The 23,302-nt window shown below is 37.7% G+C and overlaps 1 protein-coding gene across 2 annotated transcripts in view; it reads left to right on the forward strand.

The window, feature by feature from the left end:
- Positions 1–23,302, forward strand: part of LOC122812037 (prosaposin-like) — a 223,855-nt gene that overhangs the window by 32,655 nt on the left and 167,898 nt on the right. For both annotated transcript variants that reach the window (XM_044084283.1, XM_044084284.1), the window contains exon 3: positions 7,862–7,995. In XM_044084283.1, the coding sequence (XP_043940218.1) occupies positions 7,862–7,995 (134 nt within the window). The remainder of the gene's footprint in view (positions 1–7,861; positions 7,996–23,302) is intronic.

The raw sequence follows: 23,302 nt of genomic DNA on the forward strand, positions 1-23,302 counted from the left end.
AGAAGAAGTCCTCAAGGGATCTGCTAAATAAAATGAGTCACAAGCAAGTGTAAGATGAACAGTTTATATCCTAGCAGTTGAGCTTAGAGATGTACTGTAATCAGTAATCATGATCAATGAAGCACTCATGACAGGAAAAGTTTTAGAGCACTGGAGTATGAAAAAGGGATCTGAATTTATAAAAGTAGGTCTTGCTGAAAGATACAAATCATGGTTTATCCAGCCTGGAGTTCCTATACAGAGAAATGGATGGACCTTGTACTTTGATAAATATTCTGTACTGAAATCTCAGACAGGAACATCAATGAGTCGTTTATGAAAAAAAATCAACAAAACTGGCAAACATAATTAAAACTGTGGTGGTATGTCACTGTCTTGGCAGAATGTACACTTGCATTTGAGATTTATTTAACATTTGTTAACCGGGAAAGTCTGACTTGGAACTAAGCCAATTTTCAGCAGAGGCCTGGAGAGAAATGCTCCAGACACATGTCTTTGTAACATGGGAGGAAACCGGAGCAAACCCACACAAATGCAGGGAGGACATGCAGACTCTACACAGAAGGAACCCCAGCTGAGAATTGAACCAGAGAACCTCTTGCGGTAAGGCAACAATGCTACCGCTGCACCACTGCGCCATCCAGATCACATCAAAAGGCTGAGGGCTTTCTTCCACCACAAGGTACTTCAGTTTATCTTACAGTATTAGTGCTGCCCCCTACATGAGATGGTATAGTGAGCTCTCGTCTGTCTATGTTGGGATAGTCCAAGTGGATGTTAAATAAGGATCCACAATGTGTGTGCATGTGTGTGTGTGTGTGTGTGTGTGTGTGTGTGTGTGTGTGTGTGTGTGTGTGTGTTGTGTGAGTGTGTGTGTGAGCAAATTGTCTTACAGTGAAATACACACACATATAATACATTTATATAGAGAGAGAGTTTGCAGACAACTCATTCAAAGACAACTTCACTTTAGAAGAACTGAATCAGGCAAATGTCTGAAAGCTCATTTCACTGTAAGACAATTTAATCAAATTCAAAATAACTAAAACTTGATACAGTCAAAAATACCCAGAGCAAATATATTCAAAAACACCTTTTTTGCAGGTGGGCAAGTCCCTCTGCACCCCACAAACTCCTTACTTACATATATTAACAGCACAACTTTGTAGAAAGTGAGAATACAATTCACAGAAAGTCACTGCCAATGAAAGTGAGAATATCACTCACAGGGAGTCACTGCCATTGAGAGTGAGAATATCACTCACAGGGAGTACCTGCCAATGGGAATGAGAATAACATTCACAGGGAGTCACAGCCAATGAGAGTGAGAATAACACTCCCAGGGAGTCACTGCCAATGAGAGTGAGAATAACATTCATAGGGAGTACCTGCCAATGGGAATGAGAATAACATTCACAGGGAGTCACAGCCAATGAGAGTGAGAATAACATTCACAGGGAGTTACTGCCAATGAGAGTGAGAATGCCATTCACAGGAAGTCACTGCCAATGGGAGTGAGAATACCATTCACAGGGATTCACTGCCAATGAGAGTGAGAATAACATTCACTCTGGAGAACACTGGAGAACACTACAATCATCAGGTCATTTCTAGTGTTAAAGTACAATTCACTGACATGCTTGAGCCAATAGTGACGTACCTCTCAACTGTCCAGATTTTCGCAGAATGTCCAGTATTTTGGCTCATATTTTTGCTCTATTTCTCATAAAATTTGTGGTTTTCTAGGAAATCACTGGGATGATCTGAGGATTGAAACTTAATAATAATATACATTTGAGTTTCAGACTTCAAATCCTTCAGAAAAGGTACGTTAAAATGATCACCTTATTTTTGAGCCTTTGTCCCCCCCCCCCCATTTTATCAGGCTTTGTCCAGATTTATTTCACTAAGAAGTTGAGATGTATGGATAGTTTGGTCTTTCTCTTTGCAGCCATAGCTTTCTCTCAATTGTATTTTCTCCCATCATGGAAACTGACCAACCTGTAATAGGAAATTTCCACGTGTAGTGAGCAATTTATTGAATTTCAGGGCATGTCTGCATTCATAGTTTCCCTCCCACATATTAGAAATAGAAGTATATAAAAAGAAATTACTTTTCAGGTGGTGGATCATGGAAGTGTGACAGCATTCACTGAGTATTATTTATGCAAATATGTTTGCTAGAAGGTTAGCTTCCATGCACAGAAAGCCATTCTTGTGAGAAGGATATTTTACTAACTTCAAGGTGCTGTGGCATCAGAATTGATATATGGAATATAAGTAGAGGAGGGAGGTAGCTGAACTCACCAAAAACATCTATGTGAGTCATGTTTTTTGTCAATTTGCTGAAATCCTGTTAATTTCAATAGGATTCATTGCAAAGAGGGATATCCTCTTACCACTACATTGTGGTAACCTCCAAGTTTCAGCAATAATTGCATACAGATGTGGAGGGGGCTCAATTCCATGAAAATTGCATCTTCTTAGTACTGGCTAAATAAACTTTTAATCATTATTTTTAACTTGAAAATCCATACAGTCACATTGTTCTCAGAAAATAATTAAGGATCCTTAGGGGAGAACTGGGTGAAAGGATAGATAGATAGATAGATAGATAGATAGATAGATAGATAGATAGATAGATAGATAGACAGACAGATAGACAGACAGACAGAGATCTTAGGCACACAGTGAAGTACTTTATAAATCAAAACATATTGTTTAATCTGCATGGTATGCTCCCCAACACACAGACCTACAATGGGAAACAATGTTTGACCAATATAACTGTTCTGTTCTAGAGTAATATGTCTGCCTATATAGTCAGTGTACCTTAACATCACATAATTTTAACACTTCCCATACCCACATTTATTATAATCCCGAACCCTACATCATCCCTTCATAAACAGAAGGCACAGACTGCATCTCCTTCCAGATAACATATGACCCCATTCTGTGTTTTCTTAGAGTTCTGTAATCTTACAGCTTGTAAAATATTATTTCTGAATTTAGTCATTTTGGTAATCCTGCCATTGTCTTTTTGTTAGTTTCCCATACATTTATAATCCTGTGTTCAAAACCAAAGATCATCAAGGAACACTGTCTCATCAAATTAAGTGTTTATAAACATTGTCACTTTTCCAAAGTTTAAAATTTGATTTGAAAAAAGCAATATTAGAAGACATCCTAACATCAACCAGTATTTGATCTCATAATCTTTGAATTGTTTCTGTTATAAATTTGTTCCCGATTTATGTTCTGCATTTAGAAGTGGCAAAGTTTATATGTTGGTACTAGGCTATTGGCCCTAGGGCCTATACAAACCTAGCCATAACAATTCCCTGGCTATTTCTTCCCACACTATTTACTTCCCTGAACCCCTGTCTAGCAGGGCGACTGACATGATTAATCAGGCCCTTGCAAGTCTTGAACCCAGGTCCCTCCACACCATAACCACATCAATTTACCAATAAGCCATCTGAGCTACTGTGAGCCTGCAAATTCAGAGATAAGGAAATATTATAGGTGCCTTGTAAGATGTCATCATGAAATATTTTGTAGGCATTGATGGCTTTTCCACTTGTATGCTTAAAGTGAAGATAGTATAAATTCAGTGTACACCTTTTTGGTAAACTAAATGTCAAACAGAAGGAATTGCCCTACTAAATTTCATCTGTATGGTTTCAAGTAATGTCAGCCAAGTCCTGTTATATGAACAGAATGAACTACTGTATTCCAAGATCAGTCGAATATACTTTTCGTATAAATGTACCGAGTTATGTTCATTTCATGAAGATAATGTTCTAAAATAAGTCCCAATAGATGAAGAGCAAGATTCCTAATATTATTAATATATTTAGTAAAAGAAACATCAGATGATATTAATATTCCCTAGTCTTTACAGTCATTAGTCTCAAGTAGCAAAACTTCACATTTATCATGACTGAAATTCAGATTATCATTTTCAGCCTGACCAGAAAATTATTGATGTAATTCTGAAATTACTGTATGGTTCCTGTTACAATCTAGTAGAAAAAATTTACCTTATAGTCATCTGCGTACTTTGCTTAATAAGAATGTTTATTAATGGGACTTATCAAAGAAAATAGATTTAAACAAAAAAGGACGCAACACTGATCCTTGTGGGACTCCAGACATCACTGGTAAATATTCAAATAAAGACGTTGACCTTTGATTTATAGACATTGCATATGACTGATTAACCAGCTACTGATCCAATTAATAAGAAATATATTATAGTTATATTTCATAAGAGTTAAAATAATTGACCTATAAGAAGGAGTACCAAAGGCCAATCTGAAGTCCATATAGACAACAAAACTAAGGTTACCTGGCCATAAAAGTCTACTGAATTAGTGAGAGTTTATCTTCTAGTGTTGAATGCTTATTGGTATATGGATCCCCACAATGATTTTCCATGTATGTAAACTACTACCAAGTGATTAGACTGTTGGTACTTACGTTAACTGCCCATATTTAACTTCTCATTTTATTAAACTGATTCCATTTTAATGACTTGCTTATTCCCTTTCACTAGTCCTCCCTTTTTATCTTTCTCCTTTCTCCTCATCTTTCTTTCTTCCTCAGAATCAAAAACAAGCACTATTTGCAGCACTAGTTGTATGTACTATCCTGTCCTGTGCCATTTAAGTCAATGATGATTGAAAGGCAGAGTTTTTGTTCCACACTAACTTAATCACAGTACTGTTACTGTGGCATTCAGCCACATGATTAAGCAAGTTAAATGTGAAAAAAGGACTTCAGATGAACAAGAAATGGAAAAATCATGTCTCTTATTCAGCTGAAATTGTCTCACATTTAATTTCCTTTTTACTCTCAGCTCTAGCCTGCTGGTAGTCAGGAATGTGATACCTAATTAATTGACTGACAGTAGGCATTAATATAGCAATAACCCACGCCTGGGTGTGGGTAATGCTAAATTTACCCACGGTTGGACCAAACAAAGCCAACTGTGGGTAAATTTAGCATTACCCACACCCAGAAGTGGGTTATTGCTATTATACCATGACATTATTTAAGAAAAGAAACTATTACTTTTCTTAAATAATGGCATAGTATAATGCCTGTTTACTGCCCTTCCGCAGATGTCTGGCATCCACGGCAGTTCTGATGTACTGCGCGCCTGCGCAGTACATCAGAGTTGAGCAAAAGCAACGGAGAAAGCAAGATCTCCGTTGCTTTTTTTTAGTGTTTTGCTATGTTAAATGAGTTTAACATAGCGAGACAGCGGACATCTCCGTTGCTTATTTTAAAACTGTCTCGCTATGTTAAACTCATTTAACATAGCGAAACACTAAAAAGCAACGGAGATCTTGCTTTCCGTTTTTTAAACACTGTCTGCTATGTTAAATGGGTTTAACATAGCGACAGCTTTAAAATAAGCAACGGAGATCTCTGTTGCTTATTTTAAAGCTGTCTCGCTATGTTAAACCCATTTAACATAGCGAGACAGTGTTTTAAAAGCGAGTTATACTAATGGAAAAAAGTCCGGGCGACCGGACCTTTTTCCATTAGTATAACTCGATTTACAACGGGCACGCTGGCCAATCAGCGTGCACGTTTTGGGGGGATCATGGTATAATGAGTTTTATTTCCTTCCTTGTGTATTGTCAATATGTGTTCATATATTCCTGGATTCTGGAAATCTCTCTCTTTTCTCCCCAGCCTGTTAGCGTCATCCTCCTGTATGCTTTTCCCATTTTACCAGTTTAAAATAATTGGTAAAGCTATAATAATTTACAAACAACAACTCCAAAATACAAAAAATGGAGCCAAGGCAGTATTGACTGCAAATAAATAAACGTTACCAGTGCTTCTGGTACCTCGACCAAATTGCCTTCAAGGAAAGTTTATTTTTTTTTGCAGTCAATACTGCCTTGGCTCTGTTTTTTTTTTGTTTTGTTTTGTTTTTTTAAAGCTGAAATAATGTAAATACACAGAGGGTAAGCAGTTGAGGCTGGTGAGTTGTCCAAGATGGACAGGTCAGGTTAGCTTTGTATAACTTCAGCTTTTTTATTGGTAGCTAATTATAACATCCACTGTACAAATGTTAGTTGTAGATGAGTAACTATATGGTGTGCAGAACTATATTTTTCACCAGATCTACACCATGTCTAAATGTTGACTGCATATGAATTAACCATATGCCACTGTTTTACAGCAGTTGTATGTCATAACTAATGCCTCTTTCACTTTTCCTTTCTTCTCTTAGCTTACCCAGATTGCAGCCCGACTTATATTTATGTTTTCTTGTCTGCAATACTATTAATCATTTGACTTCCCGTTGTTTAAATCTTGGAGTTTTCTAAATTTATCAGAAGGTAGATGTTATCAACAAGCTTTTTACCCAGCCCTCATTTAAAAATGTGTCCACTTAAAATGACTTTCAGGTCATAAAACAAAAATAAATAGATAATAAATAATTATGTGTCCACTGATATAGTATAAGGGAGTTTGATGACACATATTCTATATAATAAAAAGTCTGAAAGTTAAGTATTGGCATCCTAATTTGAGTGCACACTTTATACTTTACTTAACAAACAGGATGCTTAGGTCTCTGATCAGAACCATCTTATTAAGTATTTGAGGCAAGGATACCAAGAAATTCACCGGTGTTATAAATGCACTATTACATATTGACTCTCACTACAGAAGTGCTTAACAAGTTTATCTTTCTTCCAAGCATAACATGCCAGTTTCCGATTTATTGCTTTGTTTATAGTAACTGGGTAAAATTCCTTACACTTCCATGGCTGAGCTAGGAATATGGAATGACTAAATGAGTTGCTCAGTAAATTGAGGAATTCAAACTGATAGTCACTTCATCAAACCGAAATGTAAGGCAATAATATAAGAAGCATGGGTACTGTTTCCTTTGCGATCTGCTCAGCCTTTCCTTTGGTTAACTATGGCATATTTTATATTAATAATAGATTTTAATACATTTGCAGTACTATCTCAGTAATGTGTATGTGTGTGTGTGTGTGTGTGTGTGTGTGTGTGTGTGTGTGTGTGTGTGTGTGTGTGTGTGCGTGTGTGTGTACTTGTGTGTATTTTTTTTCCTTTTCCATGTAACTTTTCTATACTGGGATGACCAAACATTCTTCTAAATAAAGAAGCCAAGAATAGTCTAGAAATATTATAAAAGACTAATATAAAATGTCCAAAATCAACACATTTTAGTGAAGAATATGGCATAGCAATTGCAATCTTGAAACTTGTACCTAGGGGTGTTAGACAGCCTGAGAAAACATGAGGATTTGCTGATTTTAAAATCCAACTTTTTGACCTCAAAAGACATAACTTGAATCCTAAGAGGAGTTATCTAACTGTTTAATACATTCATTTTTTTATTGGTTCTCTTTTGTGCAAGTACTCTTTTAACTCAGTAATGAATGCTTTTTCTAACTAGCATGACTTTATAGGAACATTTTATTTTTATTTTCTCCTGAAAGCTGTGTTGACCAAGGTGCCAGGAGATGTTAGAGATGAAATTAAAGTGCCTGTTTTTTGTGTTTGTAGTTTCTGATTTTAAATTGGCATTTCTGAGTTAATCAGCTCTATAGACTCTTGGGTGCTACCACACTGATGCCTTGTGGTATGAAGAATTTGAGGGACAGTGAAATAAAGCTTGGTTTGTGTTTCAGTGGGAGCAGCTGGGCCTCTTCAGCTATTTGTCGAGTCATTAGATGAAAACCTACATAAGAAAACTGACTACATTAAAGATATAATTTTTCGGGGGAAATGTCTTATTAACCTGAATATCATTGGAAACAATTCTTTCTGTTTTGCTCCCTTTTGTTTTGATCTACAGCCCAGGTTACTGCAATCCCTGTTGCTGAAGAGTGTACAAATGGGCCGGAAATGTGGTGTAAGGATCTGCAGACTGCATTCCAGTGTGGAAAAGTGAAGCATTGTTTGCAAACAGTATGGCAGGATCGAGAAAGTGTATGTATCACTTGCCTAATTCATCTTTCTATGACTTACGTCTTGTGAATCCTAATTTTTCCATAGCACTACAGCCATTATTTGGAATACTATAAAGTCAGACAAACTTACCAGAAAGAAATCTTTCATTTGCAGTCTGTAATGTAGCCATATATGTGGGTACTTACAATTTTGTGTGTGTACTGTCTTTGACATTTGATCAGTAACATTACTTGTTTACATAACACAGTGTGGTCTGCATAGAAACATGAGTCTGTCTTAGTTTATAATATGCTAACAGTAGACTATGTTGAGGTATATATTATGCTTGATATGGCCATGTCAGGTATGGCTTGGTCACCCGGGTGCCCATATCTTCAAAGTCAGAGGTGAACAAACCCACTATATGGTATATGCAGACATGATTTATTGTTATTACGTAGTGTGTGTGTGTGTGTGTGTGTGTGTGTGTGTGTGTGTGTGTGTGTGTGTGTGTGTGTGTGTGTGTGTTGCATTAACCTAACCAAAATATGAGCCTTGTTAAATATAGTTGCTGAGGTAATTATTATTCTGTATATACCTACACTTTGCTATTCATTGGTTTTCACTGTGCCATTATATGAACCCTCCCATGCGCAGAAGCTTACATTAGTTCAGTTTTATAAAAATGGAAAACAACATTTTACAAAGAGTGGTATTCATGCGATCAACTGGTTTGTGCTGCTTATTTATTTATTTATTCATTTATTTATTTATTTATTTGTATCATACGTAGTTTTTACAGTAAAAAGTCTGATTATTAAATATTATTAACAGCTTACTAAATTATAACACGACAGCTGCATTTAGCTCTATTGAGTTTACTTCTTGGAATTTTTACCCCCATATCACTCCAGTCCTACCCCAGATCATCTTCCTAGCTCCATAGATCCAATTATTCCCTTCTTTATTTGGGGCAATAAAATCCTGCTGTAACCTTTATGACATTGATGTCTCTCCCTCTTCAAGGAAAGTATCCCTCATGGATTCTTCTTGTGTGAGATTACTGCACGTCTAGTAAGTGAGGAGTTAGGAAGTGACACATTGTGTGTGCAGCCATGTGAGTAAGGATCTTGGATATGAATAGGACATAAAACTCGAGGCAAGGTAAATGTTATTGTATCACCATGCCAAATGACACAGCAACTCAAGCCTTCCCCTCTACCAGATGAAACTGTAACTTGCTTCAAAACTAGTTATTGCTCACCTGTCTACACTTGAATATAGAACTTCCAACCCCCAACCCCACCCCCACTGCAGAAGCTGCTTACTCCCATCATCTCTGTATGACTCCACCAGCTCCCAAGCTGTGAATGGTAGTCAGGTCCCCATCCTTCTACACTAGGGATACAGGCCCACTTCTATGATTTTTTCTTATTAAAGGTATACAACTGCAGCATTTTGTTACGCACTCTTCAGTGAATCCTCAGAGGATCTGTTGCATCATTCTGCATAGCTGCCCATGCATTCATCTCTTTGTAGCTATTCTTGTAGCTTACTGAGCTCTAAGCACTTGATTTGTAGTTTTAGAGACTCATGCTGTAAACTATGTTTGAATGCAGATGAGAAATTTAAAACATGATTTGGCTTATCTACACTGAAAGTGTATATCCTATGTATGACAAAAAAAAAATCATACCCATCCTCACCCGATACCCCAAAGAGAGTACCTTGCCTTTGGATTAGTCGGACAGGTGAGTAGTTACATTTACCAGGCAGCAGTGAGAGTGGAATATCATGAATGAATGTGTGTACTATCTGAAGTCTGGGCCACCTAAATCTTAAGTGAAAGAATAAAGAAATACGTTTCCCTGTGATTGTATGAACATACTTTTATTCTGCCTGGCAGTTGCCCCCAAAAAACACATAAATCCTATATACATAATGTTGAGTAATGTAGATTGAGTGTCTAGACCCAAATGTTTTTATTAAAAGTATTCTTTTTGCAGTTTATTGCATATAGTCTTAAAACTCTTCTGACATAAATAATTTTTCAAATGCAAAATTAAATCTGTGCAGCAAGGATCTCAGTCATGTACATAGATTGGGTTAATGGTGGGGGGGGGTATAAAACTTGTTAATGCACCTTTGGGAAATCTCACCTGTTTGGAATGAATAAGTTGGTATGGTTAATGCTTTAACAAAAATAAAACAAAGATAACTAATTCAACAATCTGATAACTGAGAAGATGTCTTAAAGGGAGCACCTCCCAGTTTAGGTAACTGTTCTGGCACCTCCATCCCCCGACCCACTTGAAAACAGGAAAGTTTGACTTCATTATATATCCTGTGGCAGCATTTGCAGTCCAGAGCAGTAACTCTTACTTAGGCATGAAACGGTTATTATTCATTTTTAATCTGTTTAAAAAGCCATTTCCCAGAACTGAACCTGCATTACACAAGATTGTAACACTGGTATTAGTGAACTTGTCATATGTGCCTCTCACTTATACCTACTTCCCACTTTCACTTCTGTTTCTTTTTTCTCAAACAATAAAATGAGGGCATTCTCTTCAAGTGCTACAGATGGTACAATTTAGAGCATTTTTGAAGAAGTATATCTGAAAGTGCATCTTTCTCATTTTCAGGTAATACTGGAAATTTACATTTTATACTTGTTTCACTTCATCAAGAATAGCAATTCACAGTTGGAGTTTAACAACAGGTGTTGGGTGAGGGATTCTAAAAAAACATGTACAGACAGACTGTAGGAAGTACAGTGATTCTAAGCAGTAGGTACTTCTGAGGAAGTATTTTTTTCTTTTATCACACAAACAGGCTGGCTTATATAAAAGGGATGATATTTATAGGGTGTAGGAATGCTAAGGACCCATAAAAAGGTAATCAGTAGTCTATGGAAATGACACTATTCTAAGCAAAATGAGAAGAAAATGAAACGTAATTCACAGTAAAATTATAGAAAGCTTTCCAAATCCATGAGCATTTTTGCTTTGAAATATGGGGTGTTGACATGCAAAATAATATACTGTACTGCCTTACTTCTACAAAATAAAAAGGATGAAAAATAAAAACCGGAGGCAAAAGGTTAAACTATTAAGAAATTGTGTTTTGAAAGTATCGTAAATATCTGCTTTAAAACATAAAGCTGTCATATCTTCTCTAAGTGTAATGATGCAACATTTCTGTTGTTAAATGCTGCATGTTTTTCTATGATTCTTACAATCCTATGGTTATAATAACATCAACTGTGCCAGAATACACATGTATGGTTTAAAGAGCACCAAACAGATTCTTCAAAAGTAGCAAATTATGCATATTTTGTATCAAGCAAAGTGCAAGGTACACTGTCAGAAGTGATCCAAATCTGCATGTCTAGAGAGACATTAGACTCCCTAACACCCATGTTGTTGTTGTTCCTTCGACTTTTCCCGGTTAGGAGTTGCCACAGCGGAACTCCGGTCCGCTAATGATTGGCAGTAGATTTTCATGGCGCCGAGGTGCCAGCTCAACGCCCAACCTTCAACAAAGGCACGCCCATTCACGCATGTCTTTCGAATACCACTCAACCGCAGGGAGGACATGCAGACTCCACACAGAAGGCGCTCCAGCCAAGAATCAAACGGGAGAACCTCTTGCTATGAGGTGAAAATGGTACCGCTGCACCACTAACACCCATGAGAAAAAAAATAAATAAATAAGGAAGGTAAGCCTAGAATCATGAGATTATACTTATATCCAGTACTTATTGGAAAAGTTGTAGATCCTGCTTATCTCCATTCCTTTTGCATGCCAGTCCCATTTGTTCCTGGATTTGGATATGTTTTTGACTCTACTATCTTTTCAGGAAAGCTGCTTTTTCCATTCACCACCATTATTGCAAAATAATAATTATATCTTCCTTAAACCACAAACTTTATGTTTTCAAACTGTACCTTACAACCCCTAAGTGCAAGAAATCTGGATAAAGCCTAAACTAATGAGGGGACAATGACTCAAAAATAGGGACAGATTTTAGATATTGCTCTTTTAAACTTAGAAAGTTGCTAGAATAATATGATTTGTGTTAATATGCATATTCTGAAGGATATGAAGTCTGAAACGTGTATGTATGTGATGATTTCAATCCTCAGTGTTTTGCTTGAAAACCACAATTTTTATGAGAAACAGACCAAATATTTGAATAAAAAATCTGGGAATTCTGCCAAAATCTGGAGAGTTGAGAGATATGCAACTGTCTTTTAGGTCTTGGTCTGAAATCACACTGTTAGACTAGAGAAGGACCATTTTGTTGAGGGAAAAAAACATATTAACTAAGCAAAATCCTTGACTAGTATAATCATTAAGAATCAAATCCATTGCATTCATACAAAAACATACACACACACACACACACACACACACACACACACACACACACACACACACACACACACACACACGCACACACTCATATCTCTGCTCACCTGTAAAGCACATACTGGACATATACTTACCTGAAAGCTCCTATACATCCTCACTGAACACACTTTATTTGTCATTCATGAACCAGCTAACATACAAAGAAACCATGCAGACAGCTACTGACTCCTGTACACAAAATGCAGCCAACACCTTCCACACACTCAGTGAAAACAATTACTGACAAACTTAAGATGCACTCTCACATTCTCCTTAACTGTGCATACTTATCTGCACAACATACAGTTATCTACACACAATGACATCACTATAGTAGGTGTAGCTACTCTCCTATTATCTATTAGAGGAATGACCAGCACACATTCACAATGCCCCTTTTGAGTATCCATACATAGTACACAATCAGTATGTGTACTTGATGAGACTGTCCCTCTGACAAGCTGCTATCATTGAGTTGGCAGTCAATAAGACACCTTATGTTACTGGAAAGATGATTCCCTCCAGGATATTGTGGATTTCCAGGAAGCATTTGATTGTTTCTGTCATGTGTCCCCTAGTTACTTCCCTCAGGATTACTCTCTATCAAGGTTCTTTAGTTTATCTATATGGTGTTTGATGCAGAACATATGGCACCCTGTTATGAGCATTCTCTGTTCTGCATACCTTATTGTGCTGATAAGTCTCTAGAACTGCACACATTTCTATAAATAGAATCTCACCAAATTTCTGTAAATACAGAAAGTTTGTTTTATTTTACTCATGGTGCTTACTCCTACATATTCCTGTATCATTTGAGCTTTCCTTGTTGTTCCCTTATACAACCGGCTTACTTTTAATTAGTCGTAACATGACTGTTCCCCCCAAGTAAACACTACCTCCCTAACGCACACACACACACACACACACACACACACACACACACACACACACACACACACACACACACGCGCACACACACACACACACACACACACACACACACACACACACACACACACACACACACACACACACACACACACACACACACACACACACACACACACACACACACACACACACACACACACACAAACACACATACACCTATTTCCAGCACCATTGTTCTTTTTGTTTCCCAAACAGGTGGGCTTGATGTTTAGGAAGTCAGTATTTCTAGCTCAGAATTCTATTAACAGTTACCAGAAATAAGAGATTAGTAATGAGTTAAAGATGAGCAAGGTTGGCATGCCATTGTACTTATACCTGTTATTCTGAGTTAAACATCAAATATTTAGTATTCCAGCAAGGTCACCCATTTTGGTAATAAGACATGACTGGAAGATGGGTATCCCTTGCAGAGGTTCACTGCTGTCCCAATTTGGTAGTGTCTTTGATATTCATGTTGTATTGTCAGGGTTTATCAGCAGATGTATCTAGCTATTTACAAGTTAAAGCAGACAGTGGGCATACTGCAGGCAAAAATGCATTTGCATGTTACCGTAACAGTATGTGGCCAGCTAGACCCAGCTTACCTGTACCTCAGTAGGCACTGACACAGATCTGTGTTATACTGCTATAGCACTCCCTCACAGGGAGTCCAAGAGAAGTACACTGCACATCCTCATAGTGATTCAAAAGAGGTACACTGTGTACTGTCAAGGTAGCAGGAATTCAGTACAGCAACACTAACTGGAGAATATAACAGATGTGAACTAAATATTCAAAACTACAAAAAGCATCAGTATGAAACAACTTTCACATTAGCTGCATGACCACGTTTATGAAATGGTAGCCTTTAGAGTGATCATATTAAAACAGCTTTTGACACAGAAACCTGTGTTGTGTGAAAGTAACAAAAATACAGATGTGGAAGTAAACGTACCATAACAGTAGATGTTCGAATGATCACTGCTGCAGTAGCCTTAGCTGTATGGGTTATATCCTGTCAAGGATATAACAGCTGAACAGCTTCCAAAGTTTCAAGACACCTTCTACTCCCCCAAACCATTAGTCAGTTTGAACTGAGCTGAGAAAAATACAGATTTGGGCACCAAGCCCTACAGAGTTTCCATGCCAACAGAGAGAAGGAGACTGAGCCCTGACAGGAAAATGCTAGGAACAACAAAAAATAAAATTCCACACCCTGGCAAAAACAACACTCAGTGAAACAAGGGATGGAGAGAGGGAGAGGCTACTGCAGAGGTGATCATTCAAACATCCATTGTTATTGTTAGTTTACTTACACAACTGTACTGTGTTCTTCATATTGGTTACTGCTGCAATGACAACTAAGCTACATGGGTAGGTTACCATAGCTAACAAATTTTGAGAGGTGGAAGGAGATGAGTCCAGGAGTCCCTAGAGAATACTCCTACCAAAAACCCGATCTAGACCTACAGAAAGAACCAACTTATAGTTGTTTGTAAAGGTATGTACAGAGGACCAAGTTGGTGCTTCTTGAATTCTTCTAAAATCTCACCCTTTCCAAAAAGCTATAGATGAAGCCAAGGCCCTGGTTGACTGAGCCTTGACCCTGCCTGGAATAGGTTTGTTGTGGTGAGTATAACAAAAAGTAATAGCCTTCAACAATCATTTGGAAATAGTCTGCTTTGACATGGGTTGCCCCTTCTTCTTACCTTCACAAGAAATGAGCAACTGATCCAAAGATCTGAAAGATTTAGTTCTGTCAAGATAGCATCTGAGTTGTATGTTGACATCCAATGTATGGAGTATCCTTTTTCCCTCATTTTTATGTTCAGAAAAGAAACTGGGAAGATGGATAGCTTTGTTTAAAGTAAACTTGGATACCACATGAAGTATAAAAGAAGGATTAGTTCTCAAAGAAACCCTGTCCCTGTGGAAAATGAGGCAGGGTTGCAACTCAGATACCCTTCATGCAGAGATCAGAGCAATCAGTAAAAATGTTTTCCATTTTAAGAATAAGTCACCCAGGTTAGCTGGTTCAAGTGGAGCAACTTCTCTAACACTAAATTAATATCCCATGGGGGAGCCACTGGATTTCTTTAAGGCCTCGTATACAAAACCCCTTTCAAAAAACATTCTAACATGAGAATGTATTGAAAAAGGAGAATGCATGGTCAGACATGCTGAATGACCGATAAATGAACCTTGATGGAGAAGGAAGAAAGGCCACAGGATAGTAACTCACACAAATATTGTAAAACCAGAGAACAACTAGCCATGAATGGGTGCTGTTTATGTTGTTGGCATCAACTAGAAAACTTTTTCCATTTGCTAATATATGACTTTCTAGTAGAAGGCTTTCTTGTCTCCATTAGTACCTGCTGCACGTCCTCAGTAAACAGGTGCCTAAATGGAATTAAGACCTTATCATCCAAACTGTCAGTTGAAGTTGATTGGGGTTGGGGTTTATCAAACACACTTCGTCTTGGGTGAGTAGACCATGTCTGTGAGGAAGCTATGGTAATTGCCCCTGGCCATTACCAGAAGATAGAAGGGCCACTGTTACCTGGGCCAGAAGGAAGTCACCACAATGATCTTAGGGGATTCCTTCTGAATCTTCAGAAGTACCCTGGATATCAGTGGAACGGGTGGAAAAGCATGCAAGAGCATTCCTATCTAAGGAAAATAAAAGGCATCTGTCTTCCAGACATTTTTGCATGGAGTCCTGGAGATGAAACTTACCAGCTAATTGCTCACAGAGAAGGCAAATGGGCCTACATGAGGAACTCCCCACAGATCGATCAAATGTGGGTCTGCCCTTGTCCTTCTCAGTTTATCTGCAACACAATTTTGCTCTGACAGACTGTCAGACATAGAGTGAAATTGTGATATGAAATTATATCTCAAGCTAACATGGCTAGTTTGCAAACATGGTATGACCTGGTTCCCATTTGCTTGTTAATGTATCACATAACTGTGGCATTATCTGTCCCACCAAAAAAAGTCCAAGGAGTCTATGGAGACTGACTTCTTTGGAACAAGGAGGGAGAAGGGAAGACCTGGATTTAAGGATATTTGTTGTCTCTGCTAAACGATTTCATGTCTGGGCAAACTAGAGCAATGGGATTTGAAAGTAGGAAGGATGTTAGTGATAGGATCAAAGAAAATTCAGATATCATTGTATCTTTCTCATGTGGAGTCTTGCCAGGGGTATCATGAGAAACATAGATGCCATGAAACCCAAACTCCTGAGCTATTCCATTGCAGTGACCAGCGTCTGAGTGTAAAACCTTAGAAATAGATTTAGATATAGATCTATTTTCTCCTATGGAAGGAAAGCTCTTTGAACTGAGGTGTCTAGCTGGCAACCCCTGAGCACAATCTTGTGTGAAGGAGTCAAAACAGACTTAAATGTTCTCTTGGAATCCAAGCTTGTGTAAGAGATCTCTCACCCAAGCGACAGATCCCTGACACTTTGAAAAAGAATCTGCAAAGATAAGCAAGTTGTCTAAATATGAAGAAATGTGAAAATATTGTAGCCTATAATGAACTAAAACTGGAGCTAGACACTTTGTGAACACTTTCAGTGCAGTGGACAGTCCAAATAGTAAAATAGAGAACTGATAATGTGAGCCAAACACAAAAAACTTTAAGAAATGCCTGAAGTCTGGATGAATAGGGATTGGTGATAAGCATCGTTTCAATACAGAGTTACTAGGAAATTTGAATGAGGAAGAAGAGGTAGCAGGTTGTGAAGTGACAGCATTTTAAATGTGAGCACTATCACATGCAGTTTTAGGAAAATAAAATCCAGAACTGGCCTCCAAGCATTTTCTTTCTTTGGCACTAAAAGTATACTTAAATAAAAAACCTTTTACCACCTTAGAAGGAGGAAATGGTTCTATCATTCCCTGGGGCAACATGTGAAGAAAGCTAGGTGGAAATAAAATAGTCTGGTCAAGTGGATGAGAGATTACCTCTGGAAAGGAGGAGTTTCCTCCCACTATTGCTAAAGAACAAAATGGTGATTCAGACTTTCTGGAAGACCAAAGGGACTACCAGAGTGGGATGCATTGTGGACAAGGTCCCTTAAATAGTCATTTTGACTTGTTGGACTGTCCTTAGTTTTAGGGGTGGTGCCTGAATTCTTTTTGGTACCCCCTTGACATTTCTTCTTAAATATCTGTTTACCTGCATTTTGCTAAGAATGTTTGTTTGCTAAACCCATGTAAACCCTTACCTCTTCCTTCCACTACTAATTTCTTTCTCTACTACTTCTACCTGCAAACACTTTCATTGTGATGTTAAGCCTTAAATAGCTTTACCCCCAATTCCTTATGTAATATGAACATGTATAAAATTACTTCTCATTTGCTGGTCTATTGTATGTAATATAATTATGTCTATAATTTGTTTTGGATTTTTCAAATTTGTATTCTGTTATATCTTGACATTGTTTGCTTTTTGTCTCTTTGTTTATTTCACTTTGCTTATTTTTATTTAATTGTATAAGTATTTGGAGCTTTTCTCCTTGGGTCTCTGCTGAAAATGGGCTTGAGCTCAATTGGACCAACCCAGTTAACAAATGTCAAGTAAATAAATAAATAAAACTGTATGAGAGTTTAGAGAATCCCTTAGAAAATTTAGAAAAGTAGGGATAAAAAATTGTAAGAGATTCCCTATATCAATTTACTCCTTTCATCATCTTTTTGATCACCTCTGCAGCAGAAGGGCCAAAAACTAACTCCTTATCCAAAGAATTTAAAATCTCATTTTTAACATCATCTAGGAGGTTCTAAGAATGCAGCTAGGCAAACCTCCTCAACAAAGTACAAGTGACCAAAGCCCTTGAAAAAGTATCAACTAAAAACATAGTTACTTGTAAAATAGAAGAAACTAAATTATTTAAAGCAGATTTTTCCTCACAAGAAGAAACTGCAAACAAAACATTCCTCTTTCTTTCACAATTACTCAAAACAAACCTTAAAATATAAGCATGACAATTCACAATTGTAAAAGTTAAAGTTGCAGAAGCATATATTTTTTCCATACTTATCAATAATCTTCCCTTTCTTATTTGAAAGAGTAGGATTGGAATTGTGGCGTCCCCACTCTGGGACAGTACACACCTGGGAATGGCTGCTACAGATTTACTAGCTATGCCACTTTCTGTCCAGACAATAATGGAGTTTCACTGCCACCAGTCAGTTACAATAATGCTCTTAAAAGGGTAGCAATTATACTGAATGAAGTTAATATTAATACCAATGGTAATACTGACCAAACAGCAAAGTTTTCAGGAGTGATCAGGGCTATCACCAAATAAATATGCAAATACTCTCAAAACTTAAATATTTTTCTAAAAGGACCAGCCACAATGAAAATTTTAAATATATTTAATAATAAATAGTAAAGGAACAAGAAAATACTAAATATCTACTTACAATAAACACCAGAGTTTCAGTCACAGGAAATATTAAAAACAATATTGATGGAAAGTTTCGTACAGTTATAGAAAAACAGTATTTAGCTGGTCTCACTATCTATTCCTGATTGACTAAAAGAATGTTCCTACTTACTGAATAGTGTAAGGCAAAATGGGTGAGTGGTCCTTGTTGTCAGATCCGAGACTACAGAATAGAGAATGCTGCTGAGACTTCAGTCTCCTCTAATATTTAAACATTATTTTTCTACAGAATGACATCATATACATCTGGTCATCTGACTCTGTTTCTCACTGTTTCCCATGCTATCACCAACACTAGAAACTGCCAGGATTTTAGCACCTACATGTCAATAATATACACACAACAGCATTGCTCAGATGTGGTGCAGCTGCTGGAAGTCATAAAACCATAAAACAATTCCACTCTTCCTATAGGAGCTCCAACCTATTTTCTAGCACAAACATTGCATCTCTGGCTCCATTCAAAACTGTGGGATAACATCTTTATGGCTTAACCCATAAATTAATTTAATTTCAAGAAACATTTTTCAACGTTAGGTGGATTACCTTCTTCCCTTCCAGTGCATGCTGTTAAAACATATACATTCAATTCAGTTATAATAATACATGTACATTTCCTTTCCTTCCAGCAGGGTGCACTTTTGATAAATTTTAACACAAGTTTGTTTGTTTGTGTCTTTCAGCTTTTCCCGGTTAGGGGTCGCCACAGCGGAACTCCGGTCCGCTAATGTTTGGCAGTTGATTTTTACGTACCGGCTTTCCAGGCCTGACACACAACCTTCAACGAAGGTACACCCATTCATGCATGTCTCCACGCAGAAGACGCTCTAGCTGAGAATCGAACCGGACAGCGTCTTACTGTGAGGTGACAACGCTACCGCAGCACCACCACCGCGGGTCACATTTTAACACAAGTAAACCTCACAAATACATTTTCAGCACAATCATCTGTACAATTCAGTTTGATATACAAATGACATATAATTAATTACAAAATTCCAGCTTGCTGTGCTGGCATATGTTACACATCCACTTCCCCACTTCTCTTGGAATAGCTGGCAGTACCTCCTATCATCACAGGAATTAAATAAATGTTTAGCATCAGTAGGTTTAACTAAAGTTAGCTGCTGGGTCAAAATAATATTGAAAAACTTTATACATCCTATCTGCCTCTTCAGGAGCAGCTGGCGGACTATCTGGAAAATTGCAAGCAGTAACACATACACATCCTCCAAAGCTGACAAAAATGTCTGAATGGGTGGTGGTTCTGATAATTCCTTTTGTAAGGGACCGAGAAACCTCATTGTTTTCCCTGCTGAAAACATGGTGACATTCTGGAAATAGACTCAGAGAAACCCCGACAAGTATAATCAGAAACTGAGCCCTCATCTGAAACTATTTTATAAGATGGATCAATAGCCTTTATTAAACTCTGAGCCAGACTCAGTAAATTATTCCAATCCAAGGAAATTTGAGGAGGAGTAGATACATGTTTAGTTTTCAGTTTCTTTTTGACAGTGAAAATGGGGCCAACAGTGATATTAATGGTGACAGCAGCTTTGCCAGTGAGGGGCACAACATTATGACAAAACAGGGAAGCCTTCCCTGGTCCCTTTCCCAGGGCCAACAAGATTGGATCTCCCATGGCCACTGAGGAGACCCCAACAGGATGTGGCTAACCTCTGGTCCATAGTAGCTGTAGATGCTACACCATAGGATACAGGGTAAAAGATGAGTAGTCTGAGGAACAACTAATGGCCACACCAGAGTCACCCATCTGTGGCTGAGGCAAATTGCTATCCTGCTTTGGAAACAAAGGCTGTTTGTTCAAATTTTTCTTTTTGTGGCTGAAAGAAGGAACAACCTTGGGACTAATAGTTTGTTCCATGGTTAAGCAGAAAATGGTACCTCTTTCCCAAGGAAAACAAGCAGCAAAAGTAGGTAAAAATTTTAAGTCTTTAAATGTCAGTTTTTTCACAGAAAAACTCAATAAAAAGCACTTTAAAATTCTTTATCAGCCACAAAAAGTAAAGTAGGCTACTGAAGCAGAGATCAATAAAAAAAATATCTGTCATTATCCCATTCTCCTGCCAAGACCCCAGGGATATTAGAAAAATATGACAACCCACAATCCATCAGTCTAAGCTTGAGTGCAGATGGCAAGGTAGAATCAGCATTTGATACAAAGTGGTCTTTTTGAAAAATAACAATTTCTGAGCATCGGTACCCTAATATCAGAACAGTGGTGCTATACAGAGGACTGTGGTACAGTAGATGGTAATTGTTAACTTTAGGGTACACCGTCACAGGTGAGGGCAATGACAACTTTATTGGCATCCCAAACGGGCTGACAGTTAACTCTTTGGCACTTTTTAATTGCTACTTTAATTCTGTACTTTTTGAACATTGAAATATTTAAGAAAGTTAAAGTATACAAATTGAAACTCTAATGAGTATTGCTGACAATGAAAGTGAAAGGCAGCCACACGCACACACATATCCATATCTTTCAACTTCTTAGAGCAAGAAATCTGAAGAAAGCTAGAATGAGGGGACAAAGGCCCAAAACTAGGGAAACTTTTTAAGTACTGCTCTTACAAGCTTAGAAAGTTGATAGAATAATTTACATTAGCATATATTTTCTGAATTGTATGAAGTTTGAAACTCAACTATCTGTCATTATTTTCTGACTTCAGCCCTCAATGAGAGGTATATACACATCCAGTAAGGTGTTTTCACCCCCATGCACATCCTGCTTTACAGAGTTGTAAGTCCCTTGCAGTCCTTTGGAGGGAGCATAAGCCCCCCCCCCCCATGGACGTTATACCCAATAAAATGTAATGTCTCTGTATATAATCACTTGAAAGGACTTTTGCCACTAGGGCAAAGCCCCCACATCCCCACACCTCCTTCCTTATTATTATAACATTGTGGCCATTACACCTTAGGATAAACAGCAAACCTTTTTGGCACTTATGTATTTTGGGCCTATATCAATTTGTCAAATAGCAGATCATCAAGCAGCCAGTCGTCGAACCTCTATTTATCACTAATAGCCAGATGGAGTTTTCAGCAAAATTTTTCCTAGGCAAACCAATGGTTGGCCACCATCTGGAATTTGCCCTTTTCTCCACTGTAGTGCAATCTCAGAGTTGGTATATTTAGTTAAGGGGGTGTGGGGGTGAAGCCTCTCACCGGGGTAGGTGTTACATTTTATTATTTTGTTCACGGTCACTAGTGTGGCCTATTGTTGGTTTGCCCTAGGAAACCTTTTGCTGAAAATTCCATTCGGCAATTAGTAGTTTTGATAAACAGGAGTTTGACAAATGGCGATTCAATGATCTGCCATTCAACAAAGTGATACATACCCATGTATTTCACTCTAGATGCATTACTGTTATTGGCACATAATCTTATCCAGTTGCTCCAACACCAGCACATGTAGATCAGTGAGGATGCTTCCCCCATATTACTAGTGTTGCTTTTATCAATATTCAGAATACAGATATTTAAAACATTGATTTGGTTTCTGACTACAAAATGTTTATTACCAGTAAAAACAGACACCAGGTGTGCGCGTATGGATACTTTCCAACAGCATATCCAGCAGGCATGCCCTTGTTATTTACAGTACTATCACAGTCTCACTACAGTTCCCCTACAGTCTCACCACAGTTTCACCACAGTACCTTAACAGTCACTGGACACAGTGGCCATGGTGGAACATGGAATGCTCAATTAAATGTAAATCATACCGTAAGATATGGCTTCATAGTATATTCAGAAGGTTGTGGAGTCCCATTTGTGTTGTGATCCCCTTTTGGGAAGTTTAATGGTCACAGGTTCTCAATGTAGCCACTGCTTGGTATCTCAAGCTATCAGACGGTTTTGTCCCATTGGGCTAAGATGAAACACAGGAAGAACAATTAGCATTAAATTCCACAACCACCTCTAAAATGGCATCATTAGACCTTCCTGGCTTCATGAGATCAGCCTAACAAACATTATTGTCATACAAATACCCCTTGAGAAAATGACAGGTCCCCTCCAGGTTCCTATTTATGGAAAAAAAAAGTTTTTTTGAATCAGTTGTTGTCAGCTATATGATATATTAATCTTTACATATTCAAACTGTTTAATAACATTTTTGAAAAGGCAGAATTAAACTTTCCTTGATTCATTTTGATGGCAGTGACACTAAACACATTCCCTGAAGAAAACAGAATTACAGTAAATGGATCATCTGATACAAATACAAACATTGTCCCATGAAGTGCATGGAGCACATGATAACACTCATAATGTTTTCCCTGAGGCTGTATGCTCAGAATTTGATTTTGTTTGTAGCATTCTAAATATAATTAAAGCATCATAATGTACACTGAAAGCCATATGCCTTCTTGTGTCAGTGATGGTATGGCTGAAGATGTAATCTTGACATCAGGGTGTACTGATGATCCACCTGAAAGAGAAAACTGCATTAAATCTAAGCACTTCAGAAGACCTCGAAGAACCACACTCCAAAGATGCCCAAAA

This window comes from Protopterus annectens, chromosome 9.part0, assembly GCF_019279795.1.
Source record: "Protopterus annectens isolate FY-2018-M chromosome 9.part0, PAN1.0, whole genome shotgun sequence".
Lineage (NCBI taxonomy): Eukaryota > Metazoa > Chordata > Ceratodontiformes > Protopteridae > Protopterus > Protopterus annectens.